Below are 26,519 nucleotides of genomic sequence, written 5' to 3'. Positions count from 1 at the left end.
GATACAAGGGTAAATTTGTAACGAGACTACCAGTACATGGTTCATAAATTTGGAAGCAAGTGAGTTTAACTATAAACTTGATCACATCAATAATTTTCTTTCGTGATTGAATATTTTTAGGCAAATGAGTGGAAGGTCATCCAACAAAGTGATACCCAGGTTGAAGCCTCACCTCCAAAGACCCCACAATCATGATGATATTAATGAAATGTGTGAATAACACAATCTGTGTGTGTGTGTGTGTGTGTGTGTGTGTGTGTGTGTGAGAGTGAGAGTGAGAGTGAGAGAGAGAGAGAGAGAGAGAGAGAGAGTACTGTTAGGCCTGTATTATGGAACTACATAACATGTTACAAACCTTCCTTGTCCTCCCCACTGAGAATTTGGGGTTATAGTGACTTCTCGGCACGAGTCCTCTGCTGTGTTGTACACATAAAGTTTCAGAGGACGGCCTTCGTGTGCTTCTATAAGTGTAAACAGGTCTTCTGTTTCATGTAGTACTGAATCTGCTCCAATGATATAGTCAGTGAATGGCCTTAATCCAGCAATTTCTGCTGGTGACTGTGGGTTAACTTCCTGTAAAAGTTAATATGAAATCATTTTTTAATATTCACATTATGCAACCAATTTCTTAAATTGGTAGAGTAATTGAAAACTGATTCTTTGAGAAAATTGAAAATGTTATTTTATTTGTCAAATATAAATGCAAACACTATGAAAACAAATAAATACACTCACACTAACACACAAATTAATTTGAGTTGAAATGACTGCCTAGTCTCCTCCTCCACCTTTCCGTCTTCATACTATGTTCCTCTCTCCACTCAGTTCAGATCTTCTCTCTTCATCACACATTTCATCACTTCAATGATCCACCTGTCTCTTGGTCCTCCTCTAAGTCTCTTGCTCCTATTGCACCTTAGGTATGCTGCTTAACTCTCATTCTTTTAACACGCTCATACCATCTTCATTTGGTCGTTTCTACGGTTGTTCCTCTGTCTATCCATTCTAGTAGTACTATTATGCTTGTTTGAAATTTCATCTTGCACACCTATATCCTGCCCACTTGCCTTTTTTTCATTACCAATGTTTCTGATGCACATGTATTGCTGTTGTTGGTGTTGTGTGGTTTTCAGTCCGAAGACTCGCTTGATGCACCTCTCCACGCTACTCTATTCTTTGTGAGTTTCTTCATCTCTGAATAACAACTGCAACCTACATCCTTCTGAATCTACTTATTGTGATCCTCTCTTGGTCTCTCTCTCTCTGATTTTTACCCATGACCCTTGTGTCCTCCAGTACTAAACTGACGATCCCTTGATGTATCAGAATATGTCCTGTCCCATCAACTGGTCCCTCCTTTTGGTCAAATGGACACACATATTTACTGTCTCCCCAATTCTGTTCAGTATCTCCTAACTAGTTACGTGATCGACCCATATAATCTTCAATTTTCTTCTACAGCACCACTTTTCGACAGTTTCTATTCTCTCTCTAAGTTAACTGTTTACCATCCATGTTTCACCTCCACACATGGCTACACTCCAGACAATACCTTCAGAAAGAGTTCCTCACACTTAAATCTGTATTCAGAGTTAACAAATTTTTCTTCTTCAGAAATGCTTCTTCGCCACTACCAGTCTACGTTTTATATCCTCTCTACTTCAGCCATCATCAGTTATTTTGTTGCCCGAGTAGCGAAACTCCTCTACTACTTTAACCGTCTCATTTCCTATCTTATTCACTTAGCATCACCTGATTTAATTTGACAATATTCCACTATCCTTGTTTTGCTTTTGCTGATCTTCAGCTTATATCCTCCTTCAAAGGCACTGTCCATTCCATTCCACTGCTCTTCCAAGTCCTTTTCTGTTTCTGACAGAATTACAATGTCATGCCTTCATTTTGCCATTGATGCAGTCCCACATTTTGCTTATTCTACATACATTCACATAGTGAACTGTGATGTACTGTACTTTTCCCCTCCCATCAGTTTTTCAATTGGAGCCAAAGATTTGGTATTTTGGGAAACTACTGTATAAGAAATTACATCGTTCCACATTGCTGCTCCCTGATGTTAATTTTTACTAGACAATGATCTTGTATGTTCTGTAGAATATTATGCCTAAGTATATAGTCTGGTCCCATAAACAGTCAGCAGAGTAGTTTACAGACCGTATCTGACTGGCACAAAGAATTTTATTCTTTGGTTTTTGATTTGTTTTAGGGCGCAAAAACAAATAAGGTCATATGTAGAACATGAAGATGAATAAGGAGATAAAAGCGACTACACGTTAAGCCCAATCGACAGAAAGAAAGAGCTAAAAACAGTGACTTTCTCTTGTAGAAAGGGACATAAAATGCACCATAGAGGAAATAGAGGTCCTGAACTAAAGATTAAATGTCCTTCAGCATATCGTTACAACAGATAAAAAGTAAAATGCGGTCAAGAAGCTGCACGTCACTCGCTAAAACAGCCAATAACTCAGATGGCAAACATAAATTAGAATTTAGGTTGTCACAAAAAGGGCATTCTGCCAGGAAATAGCAGACCGTAAAATGTTGAGGGCAATGAGCACAAAGCGGTGGGGAGCACCACTTAACAAATCGTGATGGCTAAAAAGACAAACTAGCTAAAATGATCTCATGGCGAGAGGAGGTCACCCACGCTGCTGGGAGAGGCTTAATAACCCAGAGCTTGCTCCCATGAACGGAGAACCAGTGGTGATTATAAATGTGTCCTGTAAATCCAATGAATTCGTATCACTACACACCAGAAATTACAAATTCTTCCCTCCCTATAAACCTACGACACAATTACCTTTTCACAAAACAATTTACAATTATTCGAGGAAAACCTTTCCTGATCACTCATACTATATGACAATGCTGATTTCATGCGCCCTGCTTATTGTTTAAACTTATATTCTCGTACTCCACAGCACATGGGGAAAAAGCTACATGATCCTCTACTTCAGCAATTCTACTACTCACTAGAAGATTTCATCAAGGATGAACAATATTTTGAGCAGGGTGCAGTTTACAGATTTTTTTCTTGTGTAAAGGTAGTTGCCTTTTCATAAAAAAGTTATAAAAATGTTTATAAATGGCTATGTCTTATTAACAGGATTTATGCATCAGTAAATTTGTATTAACCATTCTTGCAACATGTATCTTGTACTCTAATCAACTGATTAACATCTGTATCTTATAAGACAAATAAATCACAATTCACAATTGCCAACTGAACCATGTATTGTAGCCTAGTGATATAATCTACAACTCTGTATCTCCTACTTTTCCGAGATTCTCCTTCCTTGAAAGTTAGGTAACAAATTATTCATCAAAACGTGGCTCTTTGACAAATTCTACTGTGGCTACTCACTGACCATTGCTCTGTACTAAAGGATACTGTACTACAGCCACATATACTGAATGCAATAAATGGCAGACTACTCTTTATTCAGTGCTCAATAAATGGGCGTGTTTCCAACTAACAGACTGGGTTCATAGTTTTCTGTTAACTTTAAATAGCATATAACATATAATGATTAACAAAAACAAGGAATTGTGATTACTTCTACTTACCAGCACATGCCATACATTTTCATTCGCTCCCTCAAAGGAGCAAAATCTTATACTGACACCAAGTAAACCCTGGCCTCCCCAAGTAGTACTTGGTTCAATAGATACCTCACGGACAGACTGTGTCTTACTACTGTATACTGTCATTTGTAGCTTCTGGCCTATACCTTGCTTTAGCAGTTCTTTCAGCGTGTCATTATCCTGATCCTGCAAATACAAGAAAAACAGGGTAAAATTAATTATATTACTTTGTGTGTGTACGTGCGCGCAAGTATAAATCATGTGTCCTATCCCTTCACTTCTGTGAAAACTACTTCCATCAAAGCCCTCATTGGTTTTGTTTTGTGGTAGGAGGGGGGGGGGGGGGGGGGGGGGGAGGCTCATATGCACCCATAACAGGACCATAGAACAGAAAGAGACGCATTAAAGGCAACTACATGTTAATCCCAATCGGCAGAAAGAAAGACAGTTAAAAACAGGGACTTCCTTTTGTAGAAAGGGCCATAAAATACACCATAGAGGCAACAGAGGTCCTGAACTAAAGATAAAATGTCATTTGCCATATTGCTACAACGGATAAAAAGAAAAACTTGGCCGAGAACATGTGTGTCGCTCGCTAAAACAGCTGATAACTCAGACAGCAAAACATAAATTAGAATGTAAGTGGTTACAAAAAGGGTATTCTGCCAGGAAATGGTAGACTGTCAAAGGTTGAGGGCAATGAGCACAAAGTGGTGGGGGAGCACTACTTAACAAATCGCAATGGCTAAAAAGACAATGCCCATTACACAACCTAGCTAACATGATCTCCTCACGGCGAGAGGTGGTCATCCATACTGCTGGAAGAGGCTTCATAACCCAGAGCTTGCTGCCATGAAGGGAGGACCAGAAGTAATGCCAAAGTGACACCACCTGCTGACAGACAGCACACAGAGGTCGTCGGAGGGACTGTCAGAACCAATGGGTTGAGGTACGAGGACTGCAGCCTTGGCAGCAGTGTCAGTGGCTGCATTTCCTGTCAAACCGACAACACCAGGAACCCACATGAACATCACACTAGCTCCATCAAGAGTGAAGAAGTGTCAGCTTTCCTGGACCCCTTGCACTAAGGGATGGACGGTGTACAGCACACAAAGATTTTGAAGGGCACTGAGAGAATCAGAGTGGATGACGTAATTGAAAAGCCTGTGTCACCGGATGCACTGCGTGGCCTGATACAGGGAAAAGAGCTCTCCTGTAAATACTGACCAGTGTTCCGGAAGCTGATACCAAAAAATGTCAGTACCAATGACGAAGGCACACCCGACACCATGGTCAATACGAGAGCCACCAGTGTACACAAAGGTACTATCGCAAAGTTCCGTGCGAAGGTCATGAAAAACTGAAGGCCATAGAGCAAGGCTGGAGTAGTGTCCTTTGAAAATGAACGAAGGCCAAGATGAACACGGGCCACCGCACAAAGCCAAGGTGGTGAATGGTTCACACCCATCAGGAAAGTTGCAACTAGCATGAAGTTAAGCTGCCAGAGCAAGAGCCAAAAATGAAGAGAAGAGACGAGGCATACAATGGGTGACCGCCCATGGCAGACAAATGGCATGCATATCTGCTGAGGAGAAAGTCACAGTGGTAGAACAGCAGCAGTTTGGCAGCTTTTGCATACAGGCTCTCAACCAGGCTAGTGTAACAAGGGGCACTGGCCAAAGGGATGCCACGATGTGAGGGTTATGTTGAGACAGTGTAAGAGAGACAGACATGTAGATGTATAAATGAAACACCCATAGCCGAGTTTCAAATCAACAAGGGATCAGTACAAATGGAGGAGGGTAGTTTGATCTGCTCCCCAGAAAGTACCGCTGAGGACCTGTAGAACATTTAGTGACTGCACACATGCGCTGCCAGGTAAGACATGTGGGAGGACCACGAAAGTTTCCTATCAAGCATGATGATGATGATGATGATGATGATGATGATGATGATGATTGGTTTGTGGGGCACTCAACTGCACAGTCATCAGCACCAGTACAAAGTTCCAATTTTTTACACAGTTTATTTTCTTTTCACAATCCATTCTATTCATTCTCACGAGTGGTGGTGATGATGATGACAACAGAAACACCCAGTCCCTGGGCAGAGAAAATCCCCAACCCAGCTGGGAATCGAACCCAGGACCCCGTAATCCAGAGGCAGCAACACTAGCGCTAGACCACGAGCTGTGGACTCGTATCGAGTATGAGCTCCATGAATTTCATACTTTCAAACAAATGGAAGACCAACAGACCCATGATTAAAGATGATGCAACAGAACCAACTGCGCCGGCAGAAACTTACATAAATTGTTTTGTCAGTGGAAGAACAAGAGAAATTGTCGATGCTCCATGAATAAAGACGACTGAGACATTGCTGACAATGCCGCTCAATGAGGCAAGTCCATGGAGAACTGCAATAGGTGGCAAAATTGTTAACAAAAAGGGAGCCACAGGTACCCGGCAGGAAACAGGCCATTATAGGGTTAATGGCAATAGCAGAAAGGATGACGCTCAGGACGGTACCCTGAGGCACCTCGCTTTCCTCCAAAAAGGTGTCCAACAAGACAGAACCCAGTACTTTGAAATCTCCATCTTTTTAAAAATTCCTGAAAGAAACGAGGCATGCGGTCTCGGAAACCCCATGTGTAGAGTATACACTAGATACCAGTCCTCCAGCAGGTGTCGTAGGCTTTCTCCAAATTGACACAACCATTGGCACAATCTGAGATTTCCACAGAAAACAAGTTATGATATGGGTGGACAAAGTGACAAGATGGTCAACTGCAGAACGGCACACTTGAAATCCACACTGTGTAGTGGTTAGTACATTACATCACCTTACGAACACAGCTGGCGAGAGAAATGGGGCAGTAGCTAGAAGGAAGGTGTTTGTCCTTACCAGGCTTACATATGGGTATGGCAGTGGCTTCACACCAGCATATGGGAAACATGCCTCTGACAAGCTGCAGTTGTACGTATTAAGCAGAAAGTGTTGCCTGCTCAAGAAAGGTGCTGCAACGTCTGAATGCGAACACTGTCTGGCCCTGGGGCATAGGATCGCGATGAAGTGAGAGCATTATCTCATAGTAAAGGCAGCTTTGTAGCACTCACTATCCTTAGAAGAGAAGGGTATTGCCCAAGTCTCCTCTGCTCGTTTTTGATGGAGGAAGGCAGGGTGATAATGGGAGGTGCTCGAAACCTCCACAAAGATTTTGGTCCAAGATTTTGGAGATAGCAATAGGATCCACTATGACACCGTCTGCTACTGTCAGGTTGGAATTGCGGAATGGACCTTGGTACCAGAGAGCCATCTTGAGTGAGGTTGGCCCACACAACGGAGGTGGAAGTGGAACTATTAAAAGAGCTGTTAAATGAAATCCAGCTATCTGTTTTGCTATTCCGAAGAATGGGAAGACACTGTTCATGCAACTGTTTATAATGAATGCAGTTTGTCATTGTAGGATGATGGTTAAAAATGCAGACAGCACATCTCTGCAGATGAACTGTGTCACAGCACGGTGTGGATGAAGTGGGAGGAATGGAATGGTCTGCGGTGATTGTAAGGTATTCACTAGGTAATCACAACTGAGGAAATGATGTTTGTCAAAGGTTGCCAGGGAGGAATAGAGCCTACAGTCAGCCTTAGCCAGCTCCCATTTGGGTTTGCAAATAGGTGGGGTAGGAGCCAACAAACGGATAGCACATGGGAAATGTCTGCTCGAGCACGTGTTAGAAAGAGCGGACCACCCGAGACAATGGGTAAGCTGGGCAGTGCAGAAGGGTAGTTCCAAATGGAAATAGGTGTGTGTGGAGTCTGAAAAAAATGTGGGTGCTTCTGTGTTAAGGCAGATGAGGTTGAGTTGTTGAGATGGTCAGCCAAGAGGGCACCTCTTGCACAGGTTCTTGCAGAACCATAGAGAGGATGGTGTGCATTGAAGTCACTGAGCAGCAGAAAGGAGTGGGGCAGCTGCCCAATAAGCTGGAGGAAGTCTGTCCAGATGATATCAAATAGCAGAGGAGTGCAAACGGTACAAAGCGAAAAAATCAAGTGAGGAAGCCAGCTTGGAGCCCGGTAGTCAGGCAGATGGGTTGACTATGATCATCATGAGTCGAAACAAGGCCCCCAGAGTAGACAACATTCCATTGGAACTACTGACGGCCTTGGGAGAGTCAGTCCTGATAAAACTCTACCATCTGGTGAGCAATATGTATGAGATAGGCGAAATACCCTCAGATTTCAAGAAGAATATAAGAATTCGAGTCCCAAAGAAAGCAGGTGCTGACAGATGTGAAAATTACCGAACTATCAGTTTAATAAGTCACAGCTGCAAAATACTAACGTGAATTCTTTACAGACGAATGGAAAAACTGGTAGATGCGGACCTCAGGAAGGATCAGTTTGGATTCCACATAAATGTTGGAACACGTGAGGCAATACTGACCCTACGACTTATCTTAGAAGAAAGATTAAGAAAAGGCAAACCTACGTTTCTAGCATTTGTAGACTTGGAGAAAGCTTTTGACAATGTTGACTGGAATACTCTCTTTCAAATTCTGAACATGGGAGGGGTAAAATACAGGGAGCGAAAGGCTATTTACAATTTGTACTGAAACCAGATGGCAGTCATAAGAGTCGAGGGGCATGAAAGGCAAGCAGTGGTTGGGAAAGGAGTGAGACAGGGTTGTAGCCTCTCCCCGATGTTATTCAATCAGTATATTGAGCAAGCAGTAAAGGAAACAAAAGAAAAATTTGGAGTAGGTATTAAAATTCATGGAGAAGAAGTAAAAACTTTGAGGTTCACCAATGACATTGTAATTCTGTCAGAGACGGCAAAGGACTTGGAAGAGCAGTTGAACGGAATGGATAGTGTCTTGAAAGGAGGATATAAGATGAACATCAACAAAAGCAAAACGCGGATAATGGAATGTAGTCAAATTAAATCGCGTGATGCTGAGGGAATTAGATTAGGAAATGCTATTTAGGAAGTAAAATAACTGATGATGGTTGAAGTAGAGAGGATATAAAATGTAGACTGGCAACGGCAAGGAAAGCGTTTCTGAAGAAGAGAAATTTGTTAACATCGAATATAGATTTATGTATCAGGAAGTCGTTTCTGAAAGTATTTGTATGGAGTGTAGCCATGTATGGAAGTGAAACATGGACGATAAGTAGTTTGGACAAGAAGAGAATAGAAGCTTTCGAAATGTGGTGCTACAGAAGAATGCTGAAGATAAGGTGGATAGATCATGTAACTACTGAGGAGGTATTGAATAGGATTGGGGAGAAGAGAAGTTTGTGGCACAACTTGACTAGAAGAATGGATTGGTTGGTAGGACATGTTCTGAGGCATCAAGGGATCACCAATTTCGAATTGGAGGGCAGTGTGGAGGGTAAAAATCATAGAGGGAGACCAAGAGAGGAATACACCAAGCAGATTCAGAAGGATGTAGGTTGCAGTCGGTACTGGGAGATGATGAAGCTTGCACAGGATAGAGTATCATGGAGAGCTGCATCAAACCAGTCTCAGGACTGAAGACAACAACAACAACAACAACATAATCATCATCATAAGCAGCATGACTCCCCCATGAGATGGAATGCCATCCTTGGTGGGTGGGTGGGTGGGTGGGTGGGTGGGTGGGTGGGTGGGTGGGTGGGTGGGTGGGTGGGTGGGGGGGGGGAGGGGGGGCAGGTCAAAGTGGACTGAGAAGAAATTGGAAAGTTCAAAGCAATTGTAAGGACACCATTTTGTTTCCTGGAGGTAGTGCACAAGGGGCTGCAGTGATTCTGCAGTTGTAAATCCTCTATGTTAGATCAAAGGCTGTGAATGTTCCACTGGAGTCCTGATGGGGAAAAATGAAGTGTTGTCACCTCTGCAGCTGCAGAGTGCCAGTCTTAGACAATTCACCGCTATAGCACACAGAGGCTGGAGGATTCTGCATTAGCATTCTCCTTGAGTCAGTATGCAGAGTCCAGTGCAGAAAAACAGTTGGTGGGGCGCACTGACGACACGAAGGTTGGCTGGGCGAGGGCAGCATATGGCGACACCGTCTAAGAGGATCTCGAAGTTGGTGAAGAGACAGAGCGTTTCCCTTTGTTTGACTTCCCCGAGCCTTTCCTGTTGGCAGACGAAGACTCAGATGTTTGTTGGCCGGATGGACATAGGAAGTCTTCATGGGAGTATTCCTTCTGTCCTTTCTGGCCTGCCGATTGTGTAACAGGTGACTTTGCCCCATGACATGGAAGTTTCGTGGCTTGTTGCACAGCTGGAAGAGAAGACAGGTATGCTACCATGACACTGGGCGATTTCACAACCACGGCAATAATTTCGAGGTCGCATGACTGCATTGCCATGACCTTCATGGAGCAAGATGTAGCAAGAACAGTACTGTTGGTGTCAGATGGTTGAACGCAGTGTTTCCAACTAGCCAACAATTTGTGAGCGACCAGGTAAGGCACTTTTTCCTTCCCCCAGATCTCTTGGACAGCCCACTCATCGAGATATATGAGAGAATCTCAGGAGGAGGCAGCATGATCGCCAATGCAGTTGATGCAACAGGGAGAAGACGACGGACAATCACCCCAGCATCTCTACCACGGATTACACATTTGGCTGGGTGTCGACAGAACTCTCAAGTGTGGTTGTAACAATGACATTACTAGCAGCGCACCGGGTTTCGAATCTACAGTCATACTGTGATAATTTCATAGCCTGCTTTGATCTTTGATGGAAGCACCACTATCAGAAGTGAGAAAAAGAGTATGTGTGGGCACTATGGATGCATCAACTTTTGTCATCGCCCAATGGACTGCAAAGACACTTTGATCAGAGAGGTATGTTTGGATTTCTGCCTTAGGTGACTGTTCACATCTCTGCTCAGACCTCCCGAACACCTGACAGAGGGATCAATTGGTAATTTAGGAAGGTAGCAACTCAGGCAATCACCCCTCCTTGGGGCTGGCCTTTACCTGGGGTACGTGTGAATCCTACCTGTCAACACAGGGCTGGGAATTACGTGTTACCAGTCGCCTGTTATGCATCAAATGATGGACACGGTCAAGGAGTTTCAAAGTGGAAGGAGCTGCTGAGCCATAAACCTGACTACCATAATCTAGTCTGGACAAGACCAGAGCATAGCATAGCAAAGATGGACAAGAGTGGAGCGATCTGCACCCGAAGATGTGTGGGCCAGGAGGCGAAGAGCATTATGCTTCCTCATACATGTAGTCTTTAGGTGGCGAATGTGGGGCTGCCATGTCAGCTTATCAAAAATAATGCCCAAGAAATGGGACTGTGCTACAACATGGAGGTGGTGCTTGCCGAAATAAAGTTCTGGATCGGGGTGTACTGTGGGTCAACGAGAAAAATGTGTAACCCACACTTTGGAGGGACAAAACTGGATGCCATGGGCGAAGGCCCACACAGAGGCCTGCTGGATGGTGCCTTGCAGCTGGCACTCAGCAGATGCTACCGAGTGAGAGGTGCACCAAATGCAAAAACCGGCGATGTACAATGCGGGGGCAACCAGAGGCCCAACAGAGATCACAAGCCCATTGATGGCGATGAGGAAGAGTGTGACAATTAGCACAGAACTATGTGGGATACCATTCTCCTGAATCTGAGGGGCCCTGAGCGAAATGCCAACTTTAATCTGGAAGAGCCTGTAAGATAAAAAAAATCATGGATAAAAATTGGAAGGGGACCTTGGAAACCCCAGTCTTGGAGAGCAACTAAAATGTGATGGGGCCAAGCCATGTTATACGCCTTATGTAGGTCAAAGACCACGACAAGGTGCCAGCTCTGAGTAATAGCCTGTCGGATGGCCCAGAAACCACACTGATAACGGGGCCAAAGGCCCCGAGATCCAAGTACCCAACATAATCTGAAGCTGACCATCCTTTCAAACAGTTTACAGAGTTCATTCGTCAGGCTAATTGGGCAGTAGCTGTCAAGAGACGTTGGGTTTTTCCTGGGCTTAAAAACAGGGATAACTATACTGTTTGGGGAGCCAATGTTAAATTTATTAACACCATTTACAATGAAGAAGAATTAAGAATTTATGTGTTGGAAGATAGTTGCAACAATCTCTAAGGGTTGTAAAGACGATCAGCTGTATTTCCCTGACATCCAGTGCAGCCAAACACTTATGTCTCCGGCTCACTAAGTCTTGGTGCTATGTCTCCAGCTCATCCCATCCACTGTCAGATGCTGAATCCACGCACTCACCTTCAGTGATGCAATTTGCCTATCAAATCATCACAGCAATGTGTCAGCATCTTAACAACAAGAGCTATACATCAGTTCAGAAATCGGTATCTATATTGTTTCCAGTCATTCCTTATGCGAAAACTGTGGTGGTGGTGGTGGTGGTTAGTGTTTAACGTCCCGTCGACAACGAGGTCATTAGAGACGGAGCGCAAGCTCGGGTTAGGGAAGGATTGGGAAGGAAATCGGCCGTGCCCTTTCAGAGGAACCATCCCGGCATTTGCCTGAAACGATTTAGGGAAATCACGGAAAACCTAAATCAGGATGGCTGGAGACGGGATTCAACCGTCGTCCTCCCGAATGCGAGCGAAAACTGTGGTGGTGCATATGGTGTGGGCATTATGAGCTGTTTAACAATTGGTTTACTGGTATTGTCATACGACATTTGACACTGCAATGAATCATTAATTTACACTAATTACAACTTATTACCTTTATCACTGAATGCTGATTGTGACTAGAAACATGGAGGCTAACATTCCTGAATGGTTTACGATTTTCAGAAAAATTTTAAACAAACTACATGCAAACTATTAAAGCGTTAAAGCACAGACTGAAAATATAAAAGCTGTCAGGCTGAGTTAAAGACAAGCATAAGAACTGAGTTAAACTAGTATCCAAGTGCAAGGTTCCAAATTAAAAGCAAAGGTGGAACGCGGGGAATCACTATAATGTACAAGTAAATAACCAAATGTCACAATTACAAAAAAAATATGTTCTTTGGGAGAGGAGTTAAATGTTGTGGTACTAGAACAATGTGACTAGGTTTTTGACAAGTTTAGTTGACAGTTCGTTGAGGTAAATAACAATTTGAAACAAGTTAAAGATTTAGCTGAATGAAAATTAGATGAAGCGCATAAGCAAATCTCAGACACAGAAGCCAGGTTAAATGTTTCAAAGCACGATGAGGGGTCTGATGCGGCTGCTGTAACAACCTCTATTCTTGCAGCTTTAGAAGATACTGTATACGACTTAATAGGACAGAAAGTACAGAACAAACTCAAGTCATCTGCCTGTACAAATTGATCCACAGCTAAGAGGGAACTAAAGTGGAGTTAAGTAATAACATCAATCTTTCCCCAGAAATGTTACCTGAGAAGTCTATTTGGGAAAGATTATTGTATTTTGGCGCTAATTTGAAGTTGAAATGGTGGGACACACATCTGAAAACATTTAGTCAACAATTTTGTAACTGATGTGCAGATTTAATTTGTTTACTGACACTGTGTCAGTTTAAACATTATAGTAATTTGGTCTCAGTTTACACGACCTGTCTCATATTTTTGGAAGGTTCAGTATAGATAACATAATGCTAACATCTATGAAAATAATTACTTATGAAAAGGACAGTGCCAATAGCAAATGTATATTTGTCTTTGCTCTCCATACTACATCAAATGTTGATTAAGTATTTCCGAAAGATAAAAAGGCAATGAAAATGCATGTTTGAAATGGGCTGTCGATGACCTCGAACCTACATTAGACAAACAGAGGCGTGTGGATTGATTGATGTATCCAAATAAGTGCTTTTGAGTACATTTTTGATACCACAGGCACTTATAAATGAATATTAAATGCTATTCTGCCTCACATCAATTCACATTTTTTGTGGTTTGATGTCTGCTAGGTTTTGAGTCATCTGGTATATTCTTGATGGACGGAACTAAATTTCTTACATCTTCTCTGTGAACATTTCACTTTCTGGGTTCTGTCCAATTTCCATAAGTTATGCATACTTTCACTATACTACAATATGTTAATCTGCAGATGTCACTTCAACATCTTAAAAGAACCACTGGAATCTGAAGATCGCTTTTCTGCATACAAGTTTATTACACACATAAATAGATGGCTATAAAAAACCATTACCTATAGTATTCAGATTAAAACAGAAGCAATAGTACATTATGTTAGCACATAAAGCTAAATTACCCAATGTTTAAACTGTTTTGTTACCAAGGTGAACACACTCTCGCAGACGAATTCCATGCACATAGAGACAGAGACAGAGACAGAGACAGAGAGAGAGAGAGAGAGAGAGAGAGAGAGAGAGCGATACGTAACCTAACTAGGATAATAACCCATAATAGTCATAAATATTACAATCTGACACTTTGGTTGCTATTTTTGTTAACCATAAAAGCAACATAAAGGAAATCTGATGTGGCCAGATATTAGCATCAACATATTTGATGGAGGATAAAATGAGTAGAGACTAGGGCTGTCAATAAAATATTGATGTATATTGGTGATATTTCATTTCTGATATATATATATATATATGTGAAAACGGAAATATCGAATGCTGATATTTTTATTTTACAATATAGTTTTTCACAATTTTCAGCAAATACTTGAAACTGTACTTTTTAAATTGCAGTAGAACATAATTTCACTTCCACTGTATGAAGTAGTCTTACTAATTTTTGAGCTTTCACCATGTCTGGTCTTTCTCTTTGACAGTGTGAAGCAAGTACAAGTGGAACAAAAGTAATACAATCAGATGGAGAGGGGGGGGGGGGGGGGGGATGGCAGTGGGAATGGAATAACCAGATCTCCAATGTGAAAAAATACCACACAACTTCGTTAAAAAACATTTTTAATGCAACTAGTGTGCTGCTACTTTGCATCGGCACTATTCCAAAACAGTTGCTGCAATGATGAACAAAAGTCTAAATGACAAGATTGGGCTATGCAATGGGTGGAGACGTCTGTGGTGAAGTGCTGACATAATCGACACTGGAAAGTATCAATAGAAACTGCAAATGTTTAGTTTCACCACGCAATTTTCCTACAGACGGGTGAAAAGGTTCATTAAAACACGCAGCCAACAACAAATTAAGAAAATAAGGTTTGAGCGGTTAACCGGAATGAAGTAATGCATGACCATGCACCATTTAGACAGCTGTTCATTAACAACACAACAGTTGACGAAAAAAGTATTGCAACACAAGCTTTTCATCTGAAAGTTCCATTATCAACTTACAAATTTTCAAATTAAGTGTCTTTCTTTCAATTCTTGCTCTAATGGGGATAGACATGCTGCTAGTTTGCTAATGTATAGAATATCAAATAAAAAGTCAGTACTTAAATACACAACTCAAACTGGAAGTATGTTTACAATGTGCGGCTGATATTTTTATAGACCTGTATTTCCTTCAATATATCGATGACTTTTGTAGATACATTGATGTTGATATATCGGATTCCATACTCTTTTTCAAATTCTGAAAGTGGCGGGGGTCAAATTCAGGGAGCAAAAGGCTATTTACAATTTGTCCAGAAACCAGATGGCAGTTATAAGAGTCGAGGGACATGGAAGGGAAGCAGTGGTTTGGAAGGGAGTGAGACAGGGTTGTAGCCTATCCCAGATGTTATTCAATCTGTATATTGAGCAAGCAGTAAACGAAAGAAATGAAAAATTTGGAGTAGGAATTAAAATCGATGGAGAAGAAATAAAAACTTAGAAGCTTGCTGATGACATTGTAATTCTGCCAGAGTCAGCAAAGGACCTGGAAGAGCAGTTGAACGGAATGGACAGTGTCCTGGAAGGAGGCTGTAAGATGAAAATCAACAATAGCAAAACAAGGATAATGGTATGTAGCTGAAATAAATCGGGTGATCCTGAGGGAATTAGATTAGGAAATGAGACACTTAAATAGTACACGAGTTTTGCTTTTGGAGAGCATAATAGCTGATGATGGTCGAAGTAGAAAGGATATAAAATGTAGACTGGCAATGGCAAGGAAAGCGTTTCTGAAAAAGAGAAATTTGTTAACATCGATCATACATTTAAGGGTCAGGAAGTCATTTCTGAAAGTATTTGTATGGAGTGTAGCCATGTATGGAAGTGAAACATGGACGATAAATAGTTTGGACAAGAAGGGAATAGAAGCTTTCGAAATGTGGTGCTACAGAAGAATGCTGAAGATTAGATGGGTAGATCACATAACTTACGAGGAAGTATTGAATAGGATTGGGGGGAAGAGAAGTTTGTGGCACAACTTGACCAGAAGAAGGGATCGGTTGGTAGGACACGTTCTGAGGCATCAAGGAATCACCAATTTAGTATTGGAGGGCAGCGTGGAGGGTAAAAATCGTAGAGGGAGACCAAGAGATGAATATACTAAGCAGATTCAGAAGGATGTAGGTTGCAGTAGGTACTGGGAGATGAAGCAACTTGCACAGGATAGAGTATCATGGAGAGTTGCATCAAACCAGTCTCTGGACTGAAGACCACAACAATATTGGATTCCCAATATTTTTACAAATATCAGCAATACTAGTAGAGAGCCACATACAGATAAGAAATGACATGCTAACATCCAGCCTATATCTGGTACTAAAAGAAATAAGAATATTTGAAGTAGTAGCATGTAAATAAATTGGCAATAATTTTAAATGGTAATTAGGAATCTATATTACAAGAGACTACAGAATGGTTGCTTACAAGGCTCTGAATTCAGGTAGGGTTTATTCATTTATTTAAAGAATTTTGGAAGCAGAAAGATGTTTCCTATTGACCAAGATACTGTACCTATATATACAGATTGGTGAAATGGTAGATTATATGAGTGTACAAATAAACGAATGAGCCACACCAGAAATATGTGTGAAGATCAATAGTGGGACCCTATCACAGTGAAAATGGATTGTTTATGGAGAGTTATATTTTTATGGTTGTGGTGTAATGGGTGATACTATTTACTTTTCAGGCTTACTCCAAAGTTTTAAGGTAGATAAATTTATCTACAGTTACAGTCCAAATAGTAAATAAGTCTGATGACTGAATAACAGGGGGCAACTGTGATAGTCTTAAGTAAATCATGGTTGCAAGGAATGTTATATGATTATAAGTCTCACAGCAATGAAAGGGTTGCTAGTTGTTCTGAGCATGTAGCTCCTATAGCTGATGGCTGAGTCATGCTGTAATAAAGCTATTGCAAACTTACGTTTTGAGGACTGCAGTTTATTCACAAATTACCTGAAAAAATTGGGTTTGATAACAAAAGGATAACAAGGTCCTTGAGTATAGTTGGGGAATATTCCATTGCAATTTTGTAGTATTTTGTAGTTTTCATATAGTGAATAAGAAGTCTATTAGTTAATTGTTTGGATAAAAGGTTTTATGAAGCTAGAAACGCAAATGGTTTGCATATTTTCTGTGTACTTAGCTCAAACACGTTATCAAAATGTAGAAATAGCGTGCAACTGATGCATTGCGAAATCGTTCCCACCGTAATTTAAATAACTAACTGGAGAAATACCACATAGACAATTTTGATACAGGCACTGATATTGACTGTAATCAAAGTGTTCAATGTCAATTGTATGGAAAACTTTAAATGAATGTAGCGTATAAACTACATAATTAGAATCAGTTAACCTAGAGTGTTAGCACTTGTAATCTGAAATACAAGGAAAAGAAACAGAATGAACTTACCCAAATGAATACTTAGTACAAATGAATTATGTACATGATTCAAAGTTTTATTTACTTGAGGCTTAAAAAAATACTGTAAATATTTTTTAGGTTAGACAGCCTCGGGAAAGATCAAAAAGGGCTCCAGTCTCAAAGGGTACAGGCAAAGAAACGACGAGAATCAACCAAGCAGCAGTTGGTATTGTAATCGTAAATTGTTGTAGCTGTGTCAGAAAAGTACTAGAGCCTAAGTGCCGATAGAAAGCACAGAAGCTGTAATCATTATAGGAACAGAAAGCTGGCTAAAGCCAGAGATAAATTCTGCCAAAATTTTTACAGAGGTGCAAACCGTGTTCAGAAGGTGGAGAGTGTGTGTGTGTGTGTGTGTGTGTGTGTGTGTGTGTGTGTGTGTGTGTGTGTTGGTAGTAGTTTAAAAAATGGTTCAAATGGCTCTGAGCACTATGGGACTTAACATCTGAGGTCATCAGTCCCCTAGAACTTAGAACTTCTTAAACCTAACTAACCTAAGGACATCACACACATCCATGCCCTAGGCAGGATGCAAACCTGCGACCGTAGCGGTCGCGCGGTCCCAGGCTGAAGCGCCTAGAACCGCTCGGCCACAACGGCCAACAGTAGTAATTTATCTTGTAGTGAAGTTGAAATAGATAGTTACTGCAGATTACAATGGGTAGAGGTTATACTCAACAGCTATACGAAAATAATAATTGGCTCCTTCCACCGACCACCCAACTCAGATGATATAATAGCTGAACAGTACAAAGAAAACTTGAAGTACCCCACTCATACAGTTATAATTGGTGAAGACTTCAACTTACCCTTAATTTTTTGGCGAAAATACATGTTCAAAGCTGGTGGTAGACAGAAACACCTTCCGAAATTGTACAAAATGCTTTTTCTCTGAGAATTACTTTGAACAATTTGTTCATGAGCCTAATGAATTGTAAATGGTTGCGAAAACACATTTGACCTCTTAGCCACAAATAATCCTGACCCAATAGATAGTGTCGTGACAGATACAGGGATTAGTGAACCCAAGGTCATTGTAGCAAGGCTCAAAACCATATAAACCAAAACCACTATAAATGAACACAAAATATATCTATTTAGCAGATAAAAATTCTCTTGATGCCTTCCTAAGAGTGAGTCTCTATTCCTTCCAATCTAATTACGTAAGTGTAGACCAGATATGGCTCAAATTCAAAGATAAATTATCGACAGCAATAGATATATTCATACCGCATAAGTTAATAAGAGACGGGACTGATCCACTATTGTGCACAAAACACGTCAGAGCACTGTTGCAAAAAAATAAAAAAAAAGCCAAATTCAAAGTCCCCAAGACTGGCTAAGTTTCACGGAAGCTCGAAATTAAGTGCGGACGTCAATGCAAGATGCTTTTAATAGGTTCCACAATAAAACATTGTCTCAAAATATGGTAGATAACCAAAGAGATTCTGGTTACATGTAAAGTACACCAGCGGCAAAAAACAGTCAATACCGTCACTGCGCGATAGCAATGGAAATGTTACCAATGATGGTGCCACTAAAGCGGAGATAAAAAATACATTTTTCCGTAATTCTTTCACAAAAGAAGACGAAGTAAATATTCCAGAATTTGAAACCAGATCAGCTGTTAGCATGAGTGACACAAAAATCGATATCTTAAGTGATCGAAACAACTCGAATCACTTAAGAAAGGCAAGTCTTCCGGTCCTGATGGTACACCAATTAGGTTCCTTTCAGAGTGCGCAGACACAATATTGCCTTTCTTAGCGAAAATATACAACCACTCACTTGATGAAAGGTCTGTTCTGAAAGACTGAAAAGTAGCACAGGTCACACTAATGTTCAAGAAAGGAAATAGGAATAACCCATTGAATTACAGACCCATATCACTGACCTCAATTTTCAGTAGGATTTTGGAGCATATACTGCACTCAAATATTATGAATCACCTTGAAGAAAATGACTTATTGATACATAACAAACACAGATTCAGAAAATATTGTCCTTGTGCAACACAGCTAGCTCTTTATTCCCAGGAAGTAAGGAGTGCTGTCGACGAGGGATCTCAGATCGATTCCACGTATCTGGTGTTTCGCAAGGTAGTCTCATAGGCCCTCTGCTGTTCCTGATTTACATAAATGATCCAGGTGATAATCTGAGCAGCACCCCTACGATTGTTTGCAGATGATTCTGTACTTTACAGTCTAGTAAAATCATCAGATGATCAAGTCCAATTACAAAATGATCTAGAGAGAATTTTTGCATGGCACAAAAAGTGGCAATTGGCATTAAACAAAGAAATTCGATAAATTTTGGGTATACGATACATCACACAAATCTAAGGGCTGTCAATTAGACTAAATACCTAGGAATTAAAATTACAAGCAACTTAAAATGGAAAGACTGCATAGATAATATTGTGGGGAAGGCGAAACAAAGACTTTTCTTTGTTGGCACTACACTTAGAAGATGTGACAAACCCACTAAGGAGACAGTCTACATTACACTTGTCCATCCTCTGCTGGAATATTGCTGCAAGCTATGGGATACTTACCAGGTAGGATTGACGGAGGACATCAAAAAAGTGCAAAGAAGCGAGCTCGCTTTGTGTTATCGCGCAATAGGGATGATAGTGTCACAGATATGTTATGCGAGTTGGGGTGGCAGTCACTGAAACAAAGGCTGTTTTCTTTGCAGTGGGATCTATTTACCAAATTTCAGTCACCAACTTTCTCTTCTGAATGCGAAAATATTTTGTTGATACTCACCTACACAGGGAGAAATGACAGTCACTATAAAATCAGAGCTCAAACATAAAGATTTAGGTGTTGCTTTTTCCCACCCGCCATTCAAGAGTGGTAGAGAAGTAGCATGAAAATGGTTTGATGAACCCTCTGCCAGGCACTTACGTGTGAATTGCAGAGAAACCATGTAGATGTAGATCTAGTAGAAATAAGGGATTAATGTTTAGCTTTCTTAATTCTGCAATAAGGTTGCAGAAATAGCATTTTTAGTGAGTCATCAATGCTGCATACTTATGGTGACATACTTCATCCAAGGAGTGGGATATGAGGTGTCACATACCACTTCAGTAAAGTGACGTGCTGCACAATGTTTACATGAGGGTCATTTAAAACTTCTCCCACAATGTTCTTGTACGACTTACGGTGGTATGATCAAGCTGAAATCAATGTCAGTTGTGAGCAAGACTAAGTGTGATGATCTTATATGTGTTTGCTGAATTGTGTGGCTGTATCACGAATAATTCAGTTTTAAGGCGGAAGCTGAAAAAGAGTTAGGTCAGGTTACTAAAGAGTTAGGTCAGATTACACATGGGTTACCAACATTCCTACACTGAAATTGATTCCCTATATGGTAAGAACCCAACGGAAATTTACTACGCTCAGAGAGGTGTGCGGAAATAGTGTAGTGGATTACGGCACATTATCACGCTATTAATCTGTAATACTTGACGCAGTTAACAAAAATGAATGGCAAACTGTTGTTACGTGGGATGCTCTAAAGTTGTATGAAAGTATACACTGAAGCACCAAAGAAACTGGTATAGGCATGTGTGTTCCAATAAAGAGAGATGTAAACAGGAAGAATATGGTGCTGTGGTCAGCAAAGTTTCTATAAGACCACAAATGTATGGTGCAGTTGTTAGGTCAGTAGCTGCTCCTGCAACAGCAGGTTATCAAGATTTATGCGAGTTTCAATGTGGTGTTACAGTTAGCACGAGTGATGGGACACAACATCTCCGAGGTAGCGATGACGTGTGGATTTTCCCTTATGACCATTTCACAAGCGTACTGTGAATATCAGGAATCCGGTAAAACATAAAATCTCCAACATTGCTGGGGCGAATTATTGCAGATTTCAATGCTGGGACATCAACAAGTGTCAACGTATGAACCATTAAACAAAACATCATTGATATGGGATTTAAGAGCCAAAGGCCCACTTGTGTACCCTTGATAACTGCATGACACAAAGCTTTATGCCTTGCCTGGGCCCATCAACAACGGCATTGGACTGGTGATGACTAGACATATGTTGCATGGTCGGACGAGTCATTTCAAATTGTATCAAGTGGATGGACGTGTCAGGTACGGAGACAACCTCATGAATGCATGGATATGCAAGTCAGCAAAGGGCTGTTTAAACTGGTTGAGGCTCTGTAATGGTGTGGGGTGTGTGCAATTGAAGTGATATGGGATCCGATACATCTAGATACGACTCTGAAAATAACACATTCGTTAAGAATTCTGTATGATCACCTGCACCATTCATGTCCACTGTCCATTCAGATGGGCTTGGACAATTCCAGCAGGACAATGGGACACCCCCCACACCCAGCATTATTACTGAGTGGCTCCAGGAACACTCTTCCGAGTTTAAACACTTCCACTGGCCACCAAATTCCGCAGACGTGTACTTTACTGAGCAAGTCTGGAATGCTGTTCTCCAACCCCTTGTAGTCTTATGGATTTATGAACAGCCCTGCGGGATTAATGGTGTTGATTCTCTCCAGCAACACTTCAGACATTAGTCGAGTCCATGCCACATTTTGTTGCGGCACTTCTGCATACTCGCAGGGGCTCTACACGGTATTAGGCAGGTGTACAAGTTCCTTTGGGTCTTCGTTGTATATGACGTCTTCAAAGAGTTAGTTCAGTTATTTGGTAGTTTTCTCGGAAGGAAGAAGATGTTGAGAGGGGAGCGATAACTCAGATAAACACACCAGTAATTTCAGATCTGTTCACTACAGCAACAAAATTATAACACAAAGTACCCCTCTGAATATTTGTTTAATGCAGCAGGGAACACTGCAGTGTCACACTTATGCCCCAGAGAACCCAATGAACAACACTAAGAGAATAGTATTGTTTACTACAAAGAACATTATCCAATAATTACAAGACCTCCTAGTTCCCATATAAATAATAATAATAATTATTATAAAGCAGCCTTATTGCGTTCATTACCAGTTAGCAAAAACGAACATGACTATTTTTTTCTGAGGTCATTATTCACCATTGTCATCATGTTCTAAATTTCAGAAACACCTCTCGTTTTTTGAATAGATCAACATTTTTTAACTGCTTACTTTATACGACTGAGGGTCTTGTGCAAGCTGTCTACAATGGAGTAGTTTTAGACCTCAAGTTTATTAATTTCTCAATATTTAACGTCTACTGACAGCACACTATTTCAAAGACTTTTAACCAATTTCAAGCAATTTTGAATATCCTCTAGTTCCTCTTGGGTGTAAAATGGGGTCACTTTTATTAAAATACCCTCCTCATTTTGTACCACTATATCTTTTTTTTTTTTTTTAATGGAGCTTTTCTTGGGAGGAGAACTTCAACAGTACTCAATTCTGCCAGTGGAAGTAGTACACATTGAAGTGTATGTTCACAAAGAGTGAATACTTTTTATAGTAATGATGAATGTGATACAAAACCACAAAGTGTTTCAATTACTAAATATGTATGAGAACTGGATATATGTGCTAATCCCCCCCCCCCCATCTTCTCCTTTATCTCATCCTTTCCACCCACCCTCTCTGATCTTTAGCCTTGTGCACTGTTATTGCAAATGAACTCTCGATTGGGAATGGAAGTCGCAGAAAATGAATGGCTATATCAGTTAAGATTATTGGTTTATGGGATATGCAAGATACCCTTCCAGTTGCTGGATCTGCAAGGATGGCAGCCAACGTCACACAATTAATTGTCATTATATACATGTATTGTTATATGTGCCACATTTAACTGATTTTTAGAGTGACATCTTGTGGCAATGACAGGAGCTACAGACTGTGTCAACTACAGACGAGATGATATCCAGTAGGAAAATCAGTAAAGCAGACAGCTGCCACAACTCCAAAGCAGTGAAGTCTGGGCACCAGAATACTAAAAAAGTCATAAAATTAACTTGGTCACAACTGGCGCATTAGCTGTATATTTTAATAATTAAATGCATTGTTGAATGGGGGGTCAAAACATCGTTTCATTTGGCCTACTTAGAAGTTGAGAGTTTTCTACTGCCTACACTTAGATATGTATACAGTGGAAGAGTTTTAGATCAATAACATTTTGCAGTTGACATATGCCTAACTACGACACTTTGTCTGTTCCAAGTTTTGAGCAGGTAGCATCTGAGGTGATTAATTTGTCTAGTGTATTTTTGGGATGAGATAGGAGTAAATGTATGGTACCTGAAGTGGGAAAGTAAAATTTTGTTTGTTACGGGAAAAGTGGCACCTTCGCTTATAGATACTTTTTGTTACATTATTTCATAAGGTAGCTACGAGGCAATGGCAATGAGTAGAAGTGGGAATAGAATTATTTTATTGGACAGAGTATACTTTGTTTTGTTCAGAGAATCATTTCTGAAGTATGTTTCTCAGTGATGATTGAATAGCTCACTTTGGTTATTTCCAGTCCTTGTAGCTTACGGAATACTTTTTGGGGTACAAATAATGGTAGATTAAATGAATTTTTTTTTTCATGGCACAGAAAAAGGCTATAAAAATCTTGTCTCCCAGCTCTATGAGGGCTCACCGTATGGCACCATTCCTATACATATACAAATCTGTGCTGGTAAGGACTAACATGGGTACCTGCATAACAACAGGAGTTACAATACCCATAACACACTCAACTGTAGGCTTCTCCAAGTAGAGCAAGCAAAAACAACTTTTACTCTAAGACGAGACATTTTGGTATCATTTCTAATATTTCATTACAAACATATATTAAGAAGTTGGAGAAGGTAATGACCTTTGGAGCAGAGTTATTACTAATAATTGTAAAATTATAATTCATATTTAAAAATTCAGCTACTGAGTAGGAGTTGTCATGTTTCTGCTGTCAGTTTCCTGTTTTCTCTGTTTCAAATGCATCTCAGTCCACCACCTCAGAAAAGGAATCACTTGCAAGATTAGCTGTGATAGAGTGCTGTCAGGCAATTGTGTGTTTTTAGTTTTCAACAATACCAAATAATGTGTTCAAAAGTTGACTTTTTGTAATCTCATTACAGACTGTTGAGGCAGGCAATGAAAAGTCTTGTACCTCCAATGATTTCAATAACTCCATTACCAAAGATAAGTTTGAAAGTGCTTGGATTTCTCTAATCTGTCAATAACTAGGCTTCTGCTATATAGTTACACATGTAGCAACCTTATCTGTAACATACTACATCTTTTAAGACACTGTTGTTGCTTTCCCTGTAAAATTTAACAAAGTAGAATTACGAGAGTTTCATTGCCTACAATGTATATGTAGCTTCTTTCTTTCCTACTCATATACTGATTGAGGCGGTTAAGTCAGTTTAATTGACTGGATTTGAATTCAGGAGTAGTTGGGGGATGGGGGTGGGTCCTATCTTGTCCAACCATTCTGACTTGGGTTTTCCATGGTTTTTCCAAGAGATTAAGATGAATGCTGGTGTGGTACCATTGACAAGTTCACTGTCAACTTTCTGCCCGATCCATACCCAATACTATTCCACTTTGTCTATGTCTAACATATGCATATATTTTTTCTGTAATGTGCGCCTGACCTGTCCAATACTGATGTGCTGAATGTTTGAAATACAAATAAACGCAAACAATAAAGTTTGCACTGCATCAGTTTTAAATTTATTCACAATGAAAAGGCAATTGAAAGAGCAGAAGTGTAGTTCAATAGCTTTGTAAATTACATCATATAAGGAGAGGCAACAATGGATCATGCAGTATCAGTTCAGCAGATGGCAAGACAACACAAATATTGAAGTGATGCCCATTCAAATATACTACAAATGTCTTATATCAAAAGTAAGCTTTAGTTACTAAGTTCTTTTTTTTTTTTTTAATTAAATGACTTCCACACAATGTGTCAAAAAGTGTCTTTCACTTACAAGTCTGGTATTCCCAATGGCGACTATGAAATCGAAAAAGGCTTCCAATCCAGCTTTCTGACCTGGAGATCCTTCTTGAACCTGAAATATTTAAACCAATACACAGTGATTGCTATTCTGATCAAATACATATCTGTCTTTCAAACATGTCACACAGTTCATACTCGTATTACTTACACGAAGAACATGGTACCCTTCTGTTCCACCCCCTGGTATTTCAACACTCTGAGAGCTTCCCATTTTTCAATATAACTGGTTAATGGTTACACGACCGCTACATCACCATTTCTCAAAACACGGTTTCCATCTTACGTGGCACTGCTACAGACAGCCAAAAATCTATAACAATAACAAACACAATGAAATTGCCCATAAATCTACAACTGCAACCAGATCTACCTTCATGTTACACCTCTCCGAAGGACCTAATTACCTAATTTACGTTTACCTTACAGTAACCTAACACGCATGATTATTTAACATGACATTCTCACATGAATGACAAGAGTGAAATACTACAGCTCAATAACTATATTATTATAAACAACTTTCTTTGCAAAACTGTACCACGGTACTAGAAGTAATAAATAAGAAAACAAATCCAAAATTGTCCACCGTCCTAAACTTCCAACCAGTCCTCGGAATTAAACAGAGAAACTCATACCTGTGTACAATGCATGATGTGTCAACGTTTACTATCTTTGGTTTTCCTGGTATGCAGGCGCATCTTTGGCAACGCAACTCAAAGTTGTTTGAGTGTTGCGGTTTTCAAACAGTAATAAGTGTTTTCTGTTTTGAAACATAGTTTTGTTTGCAGTGATTGATGATGTCGGCGTTGGCACATATTAGATTAGCTAGTGAGCGTGTCGATAGTACTATCAGGTCATATGAGAGATCCGTACCTCGTATATTGACCCCAGGAGAAATAATTACTAGTCAGAGCGGATGTATGAGGTTTGTATGTAAACAAATGATTCCGCAAATGTGAATTCAGAATTGTAAGATTTTTCAAAGTAGTTATGGCTTATGTAAGGGGATTTACGCAGATTTGCAAGTGTTTATGTATTCCGTAATTGGTGACTGTGCTTGTTGCAAGAGCCTGACAAAATCACTATCTGCGGTATTGAAGTCGAGGTCGATGCAATTCTCCCACCTACTCAATGACCAAGAAAACAATGCGATAAGCTATATTTTATACATATGTCGTGGGTAAATATGGAAATGAAAGAAAGGGAAAGACTGAAACACACAATTTTGCTGCATATTGTGTGGTAATTGAGTCAT

At 40.3% G+C, this 26,519-nt stretch overlaps 2 protein-coding genes across 6 annotated transcripts in view; one reads left to right on the top strand and one right to left on the bottom strand.

The window, feature by feature from the left end:
- Positions 1-25,991, bottom strand: part of LOC126342415 (Golgi reassembly-stacking protein 2) — a 46,014-nt gene extending 20,023 nt beyond the window's left edge. The window contains exons 1-5 of one of the 4 annotated variants that reach the window (XM_050001853.1): positions 25,900-25,991; positions 25,413-25,574; positions 25,236-25,316; positions 3,586-3,789; positions 356-573 (exon numbers count right to left, since the gene is read on the bottom strand). In XM_050001853.1, the coding sequence (XP_049857810.1) occupies positions 356-573; positions 3,586-3,789; positions 25,236-25,316; positions 25,413-25,475 (566 nt within the window). In that variant the 5' untranslated portion in view covers positions 25,476-25,574; positions 25,900-25,991. Of the gene's footprint in view, positions 1-355; positions 574-3,585; positions 3,790-25,235; positions 25,317-25,412; positions 25,575-25,634 lie in introns of all 4 variants that reach the window. The other 3 variants (XM_050001856.1, XM_050001855.1, XM_050001854.1) reach the window with 3 other exon arrangements.
- Positions 25,992-26,051: 60 nt separating this feature from the next.
- LOC126342462 (exosome complex component RRP4) overlaps positions 26,052-26,519 on the top strand; it is a 95,066-nt gene continuing 94,598 nt past the window's right edge. Inside the window, exon 1 of one of the 2 annotated variants that reach the window (XM_050001859.1) lies at positions 26,052-26,189. In XM_050001859.1, coding sequence (XP_049857816.1) covers positions 26,059-26,189 — 131 coding nt within the window. In that variant the 5' untranslated portion in view covers positions 26,052-26,058. The remainder of the gene's footprint in view (positions 26,190-26,519) is intronic. The other variant, XM_050001857.1, reaches the window with a different exon arrangement.

The sequence above is a fragment of the Schistocerca gregaria genome, chromosome 1 (assembly GCF_023897955.1).
Source record: "Schistocerca gregaria isolate iqSchGreg1 chromosome 1, iqSchGreg1.2, whole genome shotgun sequence".
In the NCBI taxonomy this organism is placed as follows: Eukaryota; Metazoa; Arthropoda; class Insecta; order Orthoptera; family Acrididae; genus Schistocerca; species Schistocerca gregaria.
Note: the sequence above shows the minus strand (reverse complement) of the source record. Positions and strands in the feature narration are given on the sequence as shown.